At 44.3% G+C, this 16,058-nt stretch overlaps 1 protein-coding gene across 1 annotated transcript in view; it reads left to right on the top strand.

Annotated features, from left to right (window-relative positions):
• The first annotated feature begins 992 nt into the window (after window positions 1-992).
• Window positions 993-16,058, top strand: part of SPTLC1 (serine palmitoyltransferase long chain base subunit 1) — a 43,460-nt gene continuing 28,394 nt past the window's right edge. The window contains exons 1-2 of the mRNA XM_064439634.1: window positions 993-1,122; window positions 2,705-2,812. Coding sequence (XP_064295704.1) covers window positions 1,066-1,122; window positions 2,705-2,812 — 165 coding nt within the window. The 5' untranslated portion in view covers window positions 993-1,065. The remainder of the gene's footprint in view (window positions 1,123-2,704; window positions 2,813-16,058) is intronic.

The raw sequence follows: 16,058 nt of genomic DNA, 5'->3' as shown, positions 1-16,058 counted from the left end.
AGCTTCAGTGAAGCAGCTCCCAAACATCTTCTTTAGCAGCAATGTCCTTTTTTCCCTTTCCATCAAGTGCTACCTCACTTCTTAAGCAAACTTCTTTCCAGTTCCCCCTCCTCTCCACTGCCTTTTAGGCAGTCGCTCAAGTCCTGCGCAGCTGTGCATGGGGACTTCAGCCACCTCCCCATGCTCAGATGCACCCGTGCAGAGTCTTCACCATTTCTCTTTTTCTTCATGGGGTTTCTCACTCCCCAGCAATGTTCAGCTTTTATGGCTGCTCACTTTGGCAAGGCTCTTAAAGCTGCAATTTCTCTTCTTATTTACTTACTATTTCCACTATATTCTGGGTTTTTTCCCCATTATACTCTGGTTTTCCTTTTGCTGTTTGATTCATTTGCAAGTATTGGAACGACTGTTTCTTACAGCAACGAAGTCAGCGAAGGTGTAGAGGGAGGAAGCAGAACATGTGTTGACATGGGACCAAAGCACAGGTTCCAGCTCAGGACAGTGTGGGGCCGAGGAAGCCCGTGAGCTACAGGAAAGCCACACCAAGTTTACGCTGGCTCGTTCAACAAACAGGAGCAGATTTGGAATGTAGGAGGGGACGTACACATCAATGCATCCAAGTTTATTGTCTTATGCAAGCTCGACTTATAGCCAGTTTCATATATTTAACACTGAAGACTGTGTCTTTCCAGTCTGGCCTTGCTCCCTGATGGGGTCCACCAGAGAAAACTGCTGTCTGTGATGAGGACGAGGAGCACGAACCGTTAAGTAACTGACACAGGAGTACGGGGTGGCCACAGGCACCGGCTGAAAAAGCGTTGCTTTACAAACCACCATGACAGAATTTACGACGAGTGGCCCCAAACCCGCGCCTTCTCCCGCGCTCTCCTCAGCGGAGCCGAGCCGCCACCCCGGCACCGCGGGCGGCTGCTCGGGGCTGCACTGCACAGGCCGCCTCGCCCCGCCGGGCCGCAGGGGGCGCTGCCTGCCGCCCTGGCCCCGCCCCCCCGACGCCGGCGTACGGCGGCGGCGACGCCCCGGCGGGCCGCAGAGGCGGAAGCGGTGATGGCGGGCGTGGGGCAGCAGTGGGTGCTGGTGGAGATGGTGCAGGCCTTCTACGAGGTGGGGCGCGGGCCCGGGGTGCTGCCCGGCCGCCGGCGCGGGGCGGCTGCGGGAAGGGAGGGCGGAGCGGCCGGGATGCACCCGCCGCCGGGGCTGAGGGGGCGGGGGGCCGAAGGGGTCCCGTCGCCGGGCCCAGCGGAGCCGCCTCAGGGCGGACGGGCCCTCGGTCGCCCCGCGGCTGTCGTGGGTGGGTGCGAGGGGGCCCCTGGGCCCGGGCGGCGGATCGCGGGGGCGGGGAGGCGGGGGCGGGCCCCCCCGGGGCGGTGGGCGGTGCGGGGCAGGGCAGGGCAGCGGCGGTGCGGGCGGCGCCGTGCCTCGCCTGCCCGGGGCCGGTGCCGCCGGCCGGTGAGACTGCCCTCGCAACGTTGTCAATACATGTGTGTGCGCCGTGCTTATATATTGGAAAAATAGATGCACGCCCTTATGTCTTGCTCTATTTAAGTTTATAAAGCTACATTTACGGTGTATACTAGAGCATTAAACCTTCATAAGAGTCACAGTAATGAGTGTAAGGCCAGGGTTTTGTGACTTAGAAGTGTTATTTACAAAGGAAGGAACGACTGTTAAATATTTATGTTTGAGTTCTTTCCTGGAGGGGATCAGCGTGACATGTTTGTATCCAGGCTTTGTTTCATGATATTAAAAAGGATGTCCTGACGATAGGCAGTTTTCTTGTGTCAACAGTCTGTTTCCCTCCCTTCCTTTTGGCCAAGCTTGGTAACTTTTTAAGAATTTATACTAGGGTTTGCAGCACAAATATAGAAGAGCTTAGCTACTGAAGCTGGTTGCACCGTCTGATATATTGAATTTGGGATAATTGCAGGCACTGAAAAGCATGGGAAGTAATTTGTGTGGACCTCTGCTGCTACTATACCGTGTGTTCTTTAGATGTCATGGTGTACATATGAAACGGATTTTCCTCCCTCCAAGCACCCAAAGAGGCTAACTAACTTGGATCAACTTTCTGCTCTGGTTTGCCATATATATTCCTAAATATTGTGTCCACACAAGAGAGTAAATGGCACAGGGGCGAAACTGTTTCTGGTGACCGTGTTGGGTTATGCCTGTGAAACTAAGAAAAATGGGCTATGAGGGCAGGGTTAGGTTTCTTTGTAAATAATAGTAGCTGTTGCTGCTGGTGGACTATAAGTTATAAGAATGTAGGATTTAAGTGGTGTGTATAGATCACACAGACCTTCAAGTTCTCAGGAGACTTCTGCTTCTTCTGACAGCTTTTTGCCTTCACATATGCTGGTGCAACGTGTACAGCTTATCTGCCTTTACTGTGAATATTCAATTTATGTGCATGTGCAGAACTGAAACTGCTTGTCAATTTAGAGTGCGCCTTGTTCATTAACAGCAGAATAAATCCATTCAAACCGAAGTTAACACCTGCATGTAGTAGTTGCAAAGCAATCCACTTTCATAGAATTATAATTTTTACTGATTTAGAAATACACATCAGCTTATGATCAGCTTTGGATTTTTCCAGAGTGTACCAGTAGAGATGAAACTGTTGCACAGTGTCATACTGATTGAAATAGAATTCTTTGTAGACTTATTTTTGTGCTTTTGTTTTCAGGCTCCTGCTTACCATCTCATTTTGGAAGGAATTCTAATTCTATGGATAATCAGACTTCTTTTCTCCAAGACGTATAAGCTTCAAGAGCGATCTGATCTAACACCTAAGGTATGGTGGAAAAATACTTTTCTTTAGAGAAAAAGCTTATACCTATTGATATATTTCGCTGTTGAACCACTGCTTCATCACAAATTGTGCTGGGTAAGCTTACTTTGGACTAAAAAACTGGTTATTGCTTAAACACTTCAGTTCATGCTTTTAAAGTAGCACTGCGTTTGAGTCTGAGAAATATAAAAATACTGATGTAACTGACTGGTAAGCTATGAAAAGCTGACATGAGCTCTACTCAATGGATGGCTTTTTTAAAAACAGAAGCTACACTAAAAAAACCTTGCCAAACAAAAGGAACTATAACAGTGTAGAGAGTATGAAAATGTTCAGTCTGTACACATCGTATCTGTGAGTAATAATTCTGAGAGCTTACAGCGTTAAGGGGGTTCCGAAAAACTTCGTAGCTTAGCAGCAATTTTCTTCTTTTGCAATGTAGTTGTCTCAAAAAAAAAAAAAAAAAGAAAAAAGAAAAAAAAAAGAGCTGTAATTGTTTGTGAAGACTGGAATTTCTCCCTGGCTACTGGCTGGAGACTATCAGGGATGAGTAGAGTTTGTCTTGGAGGTGTCCCTGGACTAGTTTATCTGAGACATGGTCTGTAGTTGGGCTTGCTGCATAATATCAGAGGATGCTATTGGATATATTCAAAGGATGATTGGATGCACTCTCTGAATGTGAAAATAATGAGGTGAACAAGAATGCACTCATTTTTCTCAGTCAAAGATGAACTATGGTGATACATTGCAATGTGACAACCAGTTTGTGTATGCGAGGGGTTGATGTGAATGATCTGAAGTCCCGTATAACAAACAGGCTTAGTTTGCTAGAGCTTCACAGGAATGGTATTCTTTATGAATGGCATAAAACACTTGACGTTTCTTCATGGTACTGAGGAAGGTTTCTGGAACAGATTTATGGGTGTTTTACCTTGTCATTCACATCTACATCATGTGCTTGCATGCTTTTTGATCTTATTCTTGCTAAGGATACATGCTAAGCACGTGGGCTCTGTGTAATGGATCAGTGAACATGATGCAGGGACTATAGGCACAAGACTGTAAATGTGAGGAAATCTGCAGGCAGTGTCCTCTTTTGGGGAGTACTTACTAAACAGCTTAGAGTAGTGTAGGGAACACTTTAGACTATTTATAGGAGGCATTTAATATTGGAGGCAAGAAGTGAGCTGAGAGTGAATCAAAAAAGGCCAGTTCAGTTTTGTGGTTGAAAGGGTTTGAATTGATCCTGGGGTTCTTGAAGTTTGCCACCTTTGATTAGAATACAGAGGGGGAGTGAACCCAAAGGTGAAGCGCTTAATGTTTGGATCACCGAGGAAGATATACTGCAGCTTTAAAGTAGCCACTGATTGTCTGTTCAGAAACTGTGATAGTTCATTTAATAGAGTTTTCCTGCATTAGACAGTTTTGATCTCTGGATCTATTTTGGACGATAACTTTTTTCTTCTGAAAGATTCATTCTCTGCAGTAGATGGTGGGAGAAGGCTCATTGCTACTCTTGCATAATCGGTGACCTGAAAAAGCTGAAATCTCTCTCTTCCTTACAGAGTAAGGATTACATTCAGATATTTCGGTGTCCCTCTTGAATGTTATCATACAGTTGCAGGTCATCTCCTTTATTCACTGACAGACCATTTTGCTGAAGCTGAGGTGTTTAAGAAAGTGCTCAGGCAAATCTGGAACAGTGCTGTGCAGAGAAGAAAATTGTATCTTCTTAACTGAGGGCAATGAGCAACTGGGAGGTTGCACATGTAGCTGGTCTGCTGCAGTCAGTGGAAGCAGGGGCTTAGAAGGGGGTCAAAAGGGGGAAAAACATTTGGAAACAGCTCATGCTTAATAACCTACTTTTGCAGGATGACAATAGTAAAGTTCACTGGCAGGACAGCAGTAGTAGTAGGTTTTCTGAAGAATAGAAGCATGCAAATACATTATTGCTGTGATACTTCGAAGAGATTTATACAAACTTTACAAAAGTTGAGGAGTGGAAAGGAATGTGAATGCTAGAAAGAATCCAAAGTGATCAAGAATTGTATTAAATAGATACTGGATACATTGACTCACAGTTGCAAGGCACAGAAAAAAAACTGCAGAGTGCTAAGAGCTGTATTACAACACAGGGTTTGACTTGAGATGTTAAAGACACTGTCACTTCTAGCATTTATTTAGCTGTATCTTGATGGCAAAAAGAATGCTATGGGGAAATGCTCTTTGGTCTGATGGTACGTACGTTCAGATTGGCTGACAATGAAGGAGAGCTAAGTCTAGTTGGCTTTACCATTGACCTCTGAAGATGTAACCAGTGTTTTCCACAGGAAGACCTGTATTTGGAAGAGAATGTCTTGTCTACAGTTAGTTTATTGAAAGTAAGCATATATACAACAGTGAAGTGGAAATCTGAATAAGTCCTTTACAGTTGGAGGACTTAAGCAGACTGATAAATCAGAGGTGTGGAGTGATTCCATCTCTTTTTCTACAGTGTAGGTAATTGCTGTGAAAAGAGCTCATTTACTTTGTGTAGGCAAATAGCCATGGGGACACCCTGCCCCACCCCACCTTAATCTTCACTAAAAATCCTCAGATACTTGACACTAGTCTGTGTTATGGGTTAACCGCAGTAGGCAGCTAAGCGCTGCGCAGCTGCTTCTTCACTTTCTCCCCCATCCTCAGTGAGTCAGGGGAAGAGGAAAGGAAGAGTAAAAGCAAGAAAACTTGTGCGTGAAGATAAAATTGTTCAATAAGCAAAGGAGAAATGGAAGAAGAGAGAAAAAAGACAAGTGATAGGCAATTGCTCACCACCTCCCATGGATGGACTAGTATACAGCCAGTTCCTGAGCAAAAGGTGGCTAACTTCCCAAACCCCTCTTTTCCCTTTTACTGCTGAGCATGCATTCTGTGGTATGAAGTATCTGTTTGTTAGTTTGGGTCATCTGTCTTGTTGAGTCCCTCCCAACCTCTTGTGTACCCCTCAGTCTATTCATTGTGGAAGCAGAATGAGAAACAGAAGGCCTTGACACTGTGCAAACACTGTTCAGCAAGAGCTACATTAGTGTGTTATCAGTGTTGTTTTGGTCACGGATCTAGAACACAGCACTATACCAGCTGCTATGAAGAAAATTAACACCATCCCAGCCAGACCCAGTGCAATCTGTTTCATAGAATACGAGATCCCACACAGCCAGGTATCTGTGTGCATGTTGAGCTGCATGTAGTAGCATGCCATCCGTTCCACGAAGAGGCTGCTGATTTGCTTCCTGATTTGATCTAGTTTGATTCATGCTGCGGTGTCCAGTTTTCACCACACCAGAAAGAAATACTAGGCTGCTCAGGTACATGCACTGGCGATAGGCCAGCCCAGGTGAATGGAGCTCGGGCTACTTTTATGTCAGCCACTCATGTAATGATACTTAGAGTTTCTCTGTGAATTATTGTTGGGATGCTGCCAGAGCAGAGCTGGCCCCTTGTAATAAATATTACTGAAGAATACCCCTGCTGCACAGCCATCTTAATGTGATCTGTCAGGACCAGTCTGTCCTGGGGAAACAGAGGTAGATGATCTATTGTGCAACCTGGTGCACTTAGGAGTCACACTTTTAAAAGAGTGAAGAAATCCACCCTGAAGGTGGCTTCTGGGTTTAGTCAAATGAGTAAAAAGAGTACTATGAAATCCAGTGCAGTAATCAGCTTTCAACTGCCTGTCATCCTTTAATAGTAGTATTTGTAGGTATTCCTGTTGGTTCTATTACAAAATAATGACATTTCCCAAATCATTAACTACAAAGGTGGAGCACTTCTCTGTGAATGTAAGTTCCTCGTAGTTTGGGATTTGGGGAAGTACAAATAAGTCAGTGACCAGACTGGATGCTAGACATATAGATTCTTGTGGGCTTTTCACTAAAAATAAAATCTATGGAAAAGCTGCAAAGTGCCACTGAGGACTGGAGCAGGCCGTGGGAGATTGCATGGCATCATTTAGCTACAAGCTCACTTTCCAGCCAACAACCATTTGTGTGAAAGGAAGGTGCCCTCCAGATGTATGTGTCTTTCACTCTGCAGTGATATTGAGCTTTTATTTCAAAATGTCTGAAGTCCTACTAGGAGCCACATCTTAGCATTTTTGGATGGGAGGAATAGTTGTTTTCTTTGGGTTTAGTGTTTTCACTGCAGTAGTTTCGTGGGAACAGCTTTATTAGAGTGATATTAGTCAGGAGGAAAGTTCCTGTCAGAGCGAAATGTTTAATGCATGGCTGAGAAATACTGTAGGCCACAAGAGTTCTCTTCTGCAGGAACAGCATTCAGAGATTGATCAGATGTTGTCCTGCAGGGAAGACCAGATGGGGTCTGTTCTGGAAATGTTTTCAGTCATTTTGAGCCAAGACTCGCTACGTAGGTGAAGGTTCTCTTAAGTATTAGCATGGTTTGAAAGAGAGAAATTTGTGCCAATTTATGCCATACTGATAAATGATTCTATAAATTGGTGAGGTGGGCTTTAAACTGAAGGACTCAGAGGACAGGGTCCAAAGTGGCAATGCTAAATGCGATCACATCCAATGGGGGAATAAGCCAGGCCAACCAGATCAGCGACAAAGGTCCTTAGCTGCCTCACGAGAAGGTGACAAGAAGACCAACCACCTCAAGGGTATGGCTGTAGAGGATCCTCATGCACCTCTCCAGGAAAACATGCGTGCTCAGTTGCGTCTCTGAAATCCCTGTACACCAACGCACACAGCATGGGGAATAAACAGGAGGAACTAGAGATCTGTGTGGGGTTGCAGGGCCACAGTCTGATCACAATCACAGAGACATGGTGGGATAGCTTGCACGACTGGAATGTGGTCATGGATGGCTACAGACTTTTCAGGAAAGACAGGCCAGCAAGGCGAGGTGGGGGAGTTGCTCTTTATGTGAGGGAGCAACTGGAATGTATCAAGCTTTTCCTAGGGGTGGAGGAAGAATGAGTCGAGAGCTTATGAGCAAAAATTAAGGGGCAGGCAAATATGGATGCCACTGTTGTGGGCATTTACTACAGGCCACCTGATCAGGAAAAGGAAGTCGATGAGGTCTTCTACAGGCAGCTGGAAGTAAGCCTCACAGTCACAGGCCCTGGTTCTCATGGGGGACTTCAGCCACCCTGATATTTGCTGGAAAATCAACACAGAGGCATGCACAGTCCAGGAGGTTCCTGCAGAGCATCAAGGATAACTTTTTGACACAGGTAGTGGAGGAGCCAATGAAGTGAGATGTGCTGCTGGACCTAGTACTAACAAACAAGGAAAGTCTGGTTGAGGATGTGAGAGTTGGGGGTAACCTTGGCTGCAGTGACCATGAGATGGTAGAGTAAGGATCCTGCGTGGTAGAAGCAGGGCAACAAGTCAGATTACAACCCTGTGTTTAAGGAGACCTAACTTTGGCTTCTTCAAAAACCTGCTTGGAGGAATCCCATGGGCTGGGGCTCTAGAAGGTAGGGGTGTCCAAGATAGCTGGTCAATATTCAAGTGCCATTTCCTCCAGTCTCAAGATTGGTGCATCCCTATGAGGAAGAAGTCAAGCAAAGGAGCCAGGAGACCTGCATGGATGAGCAAAGAGCTTCAAGAAAAACTCAGGTGGAAGAAGGAGGTTTATAGTATGTGGAAAAAGGGACCGGCCACTTGGGAGGAATATAGGAATGTTGTCAGGGTATGCAGAGATACAATAAGGGAGGCCAAGGCCCACTTGGAACTAAACCTGGCAAGGGACATCAAGGATAACAAGAAGAGCTTTTTCAAATAGATCAGTAGTAAAAGAAAGACTGTGGGAACTGTGGGCCCGCTGCTGAACAAGGTGGGTGCCCTGATGATGCAGAATGCAGAAAAGGTGGAGTTACTGAATGCTGCTTTTACTTCAATCTTTACTGCTAAGGCTGGTCCTCAGGCATCCCAGCCCCCAGAGGTGAGAGAAAAAATTTGGAGAAAGCAAGACTTCCCCTGGTTGAGGAGGATTGGGTTAGAGATCGTTTAGGCAAACTGGATCCTCACAAATTGATGGGCCCCAATGGGATGCACCCATGAGTGCTAAGGGAGCTGCAGATGCAGTTCCTAAACAAAGCTCCATCGTCTTTGAAGGGTCATGGAGGACAAGAGAGGTGCCCGAGGACTGGAGGGCAGACAGTGTCACTCCAATCTTCAAAAAGGGCAAGAAGGAGAACCCAGGAAACTATAGGCCAGTCAGTCTCACCTCCATCCCTGGGAAGGTGATGGAACAGTTCATCCTAGAGGTCACCTCCAGGCATGTAGAGGAAAAGAATGTTGTTAGAAGTAGTCAACATGGATTCTCCAAGGGGAGATCATGCTTGACCAGCCTCATAGCCTTCTATGATGGCATGACTGCCTGGGTAGATGAAGGGAGAACAGTGGATGTTGTTTACCTTGACTTCAATAGGGCCTTTGATGCTGTCTCCCATAACATCCTCATAGGTAAGCTTAGGAAGTGTGGGTTAGGTGAGTGGAGAGTGAGGAGGATAGAGAACTGGCTGAACGACAGAGCTCAGGGGGTTGTGACCAGTGGCACAGAGTCCGGTTGGAGGCCCGTAACTAGGGGTGTTCCACAGGGGTCTGTGCTGGGTCCAGTCCTGTTCAATATATTCATCAATGCCCTGGGTGATGGGATAGAGTGTAACCTCAGCAAGTTCGCTGATGATACCAAGCTGGGAGGAGTGGCCGATACATCAGAAGGCTGCGCTGCCATCCAGCAAGACCTGGACAGGCTGGAGAGCTGGGCTGAGGGGAACCTGATGAAATTCAACAAGAGCAAGTGCAAAGTCCTGCACCTGGGGAGGAACAACCCCATGTGCCACTACAGGTCGGGGGTGACTTGCTGGAAAGCAGCTCCACTGAGAAGGACTTGGGAGTGCTGGTGGACAGCAAGGTGAACAAGAGCCAGCACTGTGTCCCTGAGGCCAAGAAGGCCAGTGGTATCCTAGTATACTGTGATTCTGTGTTCATTTTGGAGCACAGGGGCAGGAGATTTGTGGGTTTTGGGGTTTTTTAAATTTTTTTTGTGGTTGTTGTGGTGTTTTTTTAATTAGGAAGCAGAATAAATCAGGGTAGAAGTGATGCAGCCTGTCAGTTATGGAAGGATAAACAAGAAAAACGTTAGATGACATCGAATGCCTAAAGTGGAAGGACGTAGGAACCATGGTGTTTCTTCTGTTTAAGACCTGAATGCAAAGAACATTTGAACAGCTTTTATACAACATAGTTCACAGGGAGAGCAGGCAACATATGTACCTTTTCTTCAAAGAGGATAGAAATATGTTCAAGCATGTACTTAGCTTTTTCATTTAATACTAAGTTTTTTTAATTAAGGGTACAAAATACCACCAAACAGCTTAGCAACTGATACACAAATTCAATTAAGATCTTTTTGCCATGGAGTATAGCAGGAAGAAAAATAGTATTTATAGAAGGACACTGTAACTACAATAAACTAGCGTAGTGCAATTGCAGTTGAGATCTGTGAACATAAAGATAATGAGCAATTCCTAATTAGTACTTCTCTCCCCCATTCATTCTAAATTGTAAGAAGTTTCCCTTCTTCTCTTTGAAGTGTTTGCAGCACACAAACCGACAGCGTAGGTGACAAGCCACAGATAATATGTAGCAATATCCTGATTTTTTCCTTAACACAAAAGAAAATGTAGAGGAGAAGACTAATCCTCCCTTCAAACAACAGTTTCACTAATTCTAGCTCACATTCATTCTCCTCATCTGTTACATGGAATTTTGCTTTTTGGTGGACATGGGAACATAAACGACAAACAACTGCATCTTCACATTTTATGTCTTGCTTCGACACGTACTTAGCACAGGCAGTAGTCTACCAAAGGTTTTGTGATAGAAGTTTCTTCATTATGGTGTGGAATTGGACATATTGGTGATTAAAATGAGTACCAATCTCAATTTAAAATAGCCATCCACACTGCAGATGGGAAAGTCCATACCCCTTCCTCTTTCCATTCACCAAACATCTAAGTACACTGGCCTGTCTTGCTGACTTTTCAGGGTAAACATGACAATCTCCCTCTGACCAAAAAGGCAGAGCAGAAGCAGCCTTTCATGCAGTGACCCCATATTCAGAACAGCACTTTTATCTTCTAAACAGGCACCAAATTTCGCATCAGTATCAAGTAGTGTGAAAAAAAATGTTAATTATCAAACATATAGATAAACCAGATTTTATTTCACAGTGTAACAGCTTCAGTATACAGTTAATTCACTGATTTCTTCTTAGTTCACTGTACTGAAAATATCCACTTGATGAAAACAATGAACTCAAAACTTTCAATTTCCACTCTCTAGAGCTGTAATGTAAGTGAACTCATCTTTTGGCTCTTCCTCTTTCCCTTTTATAATACTTTTTAATTTACATGGTGGAACAACTGAAATGACTGGGGGGTCGCAATGGATGGTTATAGGCTCGTAAAGACAGGCGGGTTAGAAGAGGTGGAGGTGGAGGAGTCAACTATGGTGATTGCGACTGCTCTATGGAATGCCTCTGGGTTAAAGTCAGAGGGGTCATCTCCAAGCAGGACCTCACAGTGGACATCTGCCTTCGACCTCCTAACCGTGATGACAGTGCCAATGAAGTGATACTTGGGGCACTAAAGCAAGCTTCTGGCCAACAGAACCTGGTCCTTATGGGTGACTCCAACTACCCAGACATCTGCTGGAAGAACAATATGGCAGCTTGCATGTCATCCACCAAGTTCCTGGAAGGCATAGAGGACTGCTTCCTCATACAAATGTGAGATGTGCCAACCAGGAATGAGGCACTGCTGGACTTGCTGTTCACAAACCAAGAAAACCTGCTTTGTAATATCTCGGTTAGTGCTAGCCTTGGCTGCAGCCAAGAAGGCCAACAGGATGCTGGGTGGCATCAAAACAGGCATCACCAGCAGAGATAAAGAAGTCATTATCTCACTTTGCTCAGCGCTTGTCAGGCCACACCTGTGTGCAGTTCTGGTCCCCGCTATACAAAAAGGTTGTGGACAGGCTGGAGGGGGTCCAGAGAAGGGCCACCAAGATGATCAAAGGACTGGGAAGCTGCCATATGAGGATAGGCTGGGAGAGCTGGGTTTGTTCAGCCTTGAGAAAAGGAGGCTCAGAGGGGATCTCATCACCTTGTACCAGTATTTAAGGGGTAGCTACAAAGAAGATGGAGACTCCCTTTTTACAAGGAGTCACATGGAGAGGACAAGGGGGGATGGACACAAGTTGCTCTTGGGGAGATTCTTATTGGACACGAGGGAAATTTTTCACAGTGAGGACAGTCAACCATTGGAATAATCTCCCCAGGGACGTGATTGACTGGGCCACATTGGACACCTTTAAGATTTGTCTGGACAGGCTGCTGGGCCATCTTGTCTAGACTGTGCTCTTCCTAGAAAGGTTGGACTGGATGATCCCTGAGTTCCCTTCCAATCTGTGATTCATTGAATTTATATAAACATAAATGTCACATAAAATATTCATATCAATATCAAATGTGTATAATTTATTTTTATTAGTAATATACAATACACATGAAAATATAAAATTTTTATATTTTATATATTATAATATACCCACTTATACATTTGTGCATATATATAAACATTTTAAATATATTTAAATATATATATATATAAATAGTTTTGGGTGGTTGTATTTTGTTGATTGTGATTTTTACTTTTTAAACACCAGATACCTTGGGTAAGAGAAATATTGGGCATAAACACATCCAACACAAATTATGTAAATAAGTTGCCTTGTTGACTCTTTTTTGACAAAAGGTAGCAATTATGTCCATAAAGACAGTTCTTAGCTAGCACTAGTGTTTTGAAACAGTGTCATACGTGCATCTGTGTCAATATCCAAAGACTAATAATATTTTATTATTTGCTGGTCCTCAAAGAACAGGTATTAATTTCATGGTATTTTGCAGAATCACAGACTGGTAAGGGTTGGAGGGAACCTCTGGAGATTGTCTTGTCCAATCCCCCTGCTTGAGCAGGTACACCAGGGCAGGGCGCAGAACTGCGTTCAGGCGGGTTTTGAACAGCTCCAGGGAAAGACACTCCACAGCCTCCCTCCCTGGGCAGCCTGTTCCAGTGCTCTGTCACCCTCACGGGAAAGAAATTTTTCTCATATTGAGGTGGAACTTCCTGTGTTCCAACTTACGCCCATTGCCCCTTGGCCTGTCACTGAGCACCACTGAGAAGAGTCCAGTCCCATCCTCTTGACACCTGCCCTTCAGATATTTATAGGTATTGATATGATACTCCCATACTCTTCTCCAGGCTGAACAAACCCAGGCCTAACAGCCTTTCCTTATAAGGGAGATGCTGCGGTCCCTTGATCATCTTGGTAGCTCTCTGCTGCACTTTCTCTAGTAGTTTCCTGTCTGTCTTGAACTGGGGAGCCCAGAACTGGTTGCAGTACTCCAGATGCGGCCTCACTAGGGTGGAGTAGAGGGGGAGGATAACCTCCTTCAACTGGCTGGCCATACTGCTTTTAATGCAGCCCTGGATATTGTTGGCCTGCTTGGCCTCAGGGACACAGTGCTGGCTCTTGTTCACCTTGCTGTCCACCAGCACTCCCAAGTCCTTCTCAGTGGAGCTGCTTTCCAGCAAGTCACCCCCGACCTGTAGTGGCACATGGGGTTGTTCCTCCCCAGGTGCAGGACTTTGCACTTGCTCTTGTTGAATTTCATCAGGTTCCCCTCAGCCCAGCTCTCCAGCCTGTCCAGGTCTTGCTGGATGGCAGCGCAGCCTTCTGATGTATCGGCCACTCCTCCCAGCTTGGTATCATCAGCGAACTTGCTGAGGTTACACTCTATCCCATCACCCAGGGCATTGATGAATATATTGAACAGGACTGGACCCAGCACAGACCCCTGTGGAACACCCCTAGTTACGGGCCTCCAACCGGACTCTGTGCCACTGGTCACAACCCCCTGAGCTCTGTCGTTCAGCCAGTTCTCTATCCTCCTCACTCTCCACTCACCTAACCCACACTTCCTAAGCTTACCTATGAGGATGTTATGGGAGACAGCATCAAAGGCCTTACTGAACTCAAAACTGTTGATGCAAGCTACAGTGCGTATCAGGGATTTGGAGCCTTTCGACACCAACTGTTGTAGGAGCAGAGTGAGGGCTGCATGAGCATACATCCTGCTTTTTGATTTTCAGAAGTCTTTTTGAACTCTTCTGAGAAGTTAAAGATACTGCTGGTCAGCTGTAACTCAGGATATGGTTTCCCATTAGCATCAGCCAGTCTTGGTTGGGACTGCTTTGTTGTGGGATCTAGTTTAGCTATGTATCCATCCTGCTTTTGCTGAGTTAGTTTTCATCTGGATCATTTTCTGAACAAGGTTGTTGTCTGGTTTTGTAACTGCCTATGCCAACACAAGGTACAGGAGTGTATTTGTGGCTGGGAGAGCACTACTGTAGCAGCTGCTGACTTGCAGTGCAGTGGGTCAGCACGCTTAGTGTTCAATTATGTTTGGTTTGTTTTTTTTCTTTCCAAGTAACAATGAGGTATAGAGATTCACACCAGTACGTGTTCTGAGATGCGGATGGAATTGTACCTCTGTGTCTTGGATCAGCAGAGTTTTGCATACAGGGTTATGGTGGTGGTTCCACTCTGAAATTAACCTGAAGTTGGGTTCTACTTTCCCACCATTTTGGTACTGGGTTGTGTGTTAATCTTTATAGGGTGTATCATCTGGTAGTCTTCTCCCATAGGGTTCTTGAAGTATTTGCTGAGTCATGTCAAACATGAGGTTTTATAATAGAATGCAGTAATGAATAGTAGTCAATAATATTTACATGCAGCAAAATTTATTGCTCTGTTCTCTGGTGTTCAGTTATCTGTTTGGATCTTTTTAATTGAAGCATTAAAATCTGCTATTTGACATGCTATGAATGGCACTAGCACAGGGTAAATTAAGAAAACCCCCTGCTTTTCCTTAATATGTGGAACAGCATTCCAACACATACACAGCTGCATGCAAGGCTTCAGCTGGGGTCTGTCCTATGGTGGCTAAAGAAACTAAGTGCTTTTTGTAATGTAAGTGTAGCCACTTCAAAATAATGAATATATTCAATTCTGTTGCACAAACTAATGACATTTTATTTCCTTTAAAATATATGCCCCACGGGTTAAATTTCAGTCAGAAATCTAACATAACAAAATTAAATAAAAAGGTATTTAAATTATGTCTGCAAAATATTAGAACCACAAGTGACTATGCTCACATGAAAAGGATCTTTTCTGAAACACAGGGCTATTGAAATTTCTGTTTGTGTTTTGAAACAGACCTTTCTGGAGTTCCTGGCATATTAATTAGTACTCTGGAAATACCTAGAAACAAAGTTATTCATTAGCTTAATAAAAGGAAAGTTATGGAAATGCATGAGACTAATTGTATTGTTGCCTGAAGTTTCCTTTTAATTTTTAAATTGTTTTGAAGGGTTTGAAAAGTATATTTGGAAAAAAATAAAAATGGAAAAAAGGTATTGCTTCAAAAATCAATTACAGAATTTTGGTATTGAAATAAGTAGCCTTAAATATTCTGCTGTTTTTTTAAAATAATAGAGAAATATAAACCCATTGTAGTTATACCATTCAAAGTTAGTGTGTTAAATACGTTATTAGGTATGTCTTGCTGTACTAGTAGATAATCCTCTGGGAAAGTTCTGCTTTCATGGTATGAAGGATGATTTTGGTGATTTGCCTGGGTGGTTGCAAATTTATGTGGAACTAGTCTAATGCACCTGTTACGCTGGTCCACTGCATGCCCTTTGGAAGATCATCTAACCGAGGTTTTCCAAAGCACTTTGAAAATAAATGTGCGTTCAGTATTCCGCCATAGTTAGGTGGAGGATACATGGCTTAGTAGTTGCTGTTACCATTTCTTGAGCATTTGGCAGTTTTCCTCCATTGCGTCCTGCTCATGTGTATATTATTTTGCTAAGTATTTTAATACCTCAGCTGTTTAAACAGCACTTTTGAAGACTTGAGAATGTAAAGGGAGGCAACTTTATTGAATTATTATGTAATTTGTATTCAGTTACATAAACTGTAGAGGAGGATTTTCATAAATAATAGACTGAACGAAACAGTATTGATTAAAATTTGGCAGGGGCACCCAGTTAGTATCTCTTCTCTTGATTATTGTATCATGAGATCTGTAATGAACGGGCACAGCTGGGCTG

Source organism: Phalacrocorax carbo, chromosome Z (genome assembly GCF_963921805.1).
Source record: "Phalacrocorax carbo chromosome Z, bPhaCar2.1, whole genome shotgun sequence".
Taxonomy (NCBI): domain Eukaryota; kingdom Metazoa; phylum Chordata; class Aves; order Suliformes; family Phalacrocoracidae; genus Phalacrocorax; species Phalacrocorax carbo.
Note: the sequence above shows the minus strand (reverse complement) of the source record. Positions and strands in the feature narration are given on the sequence as shown.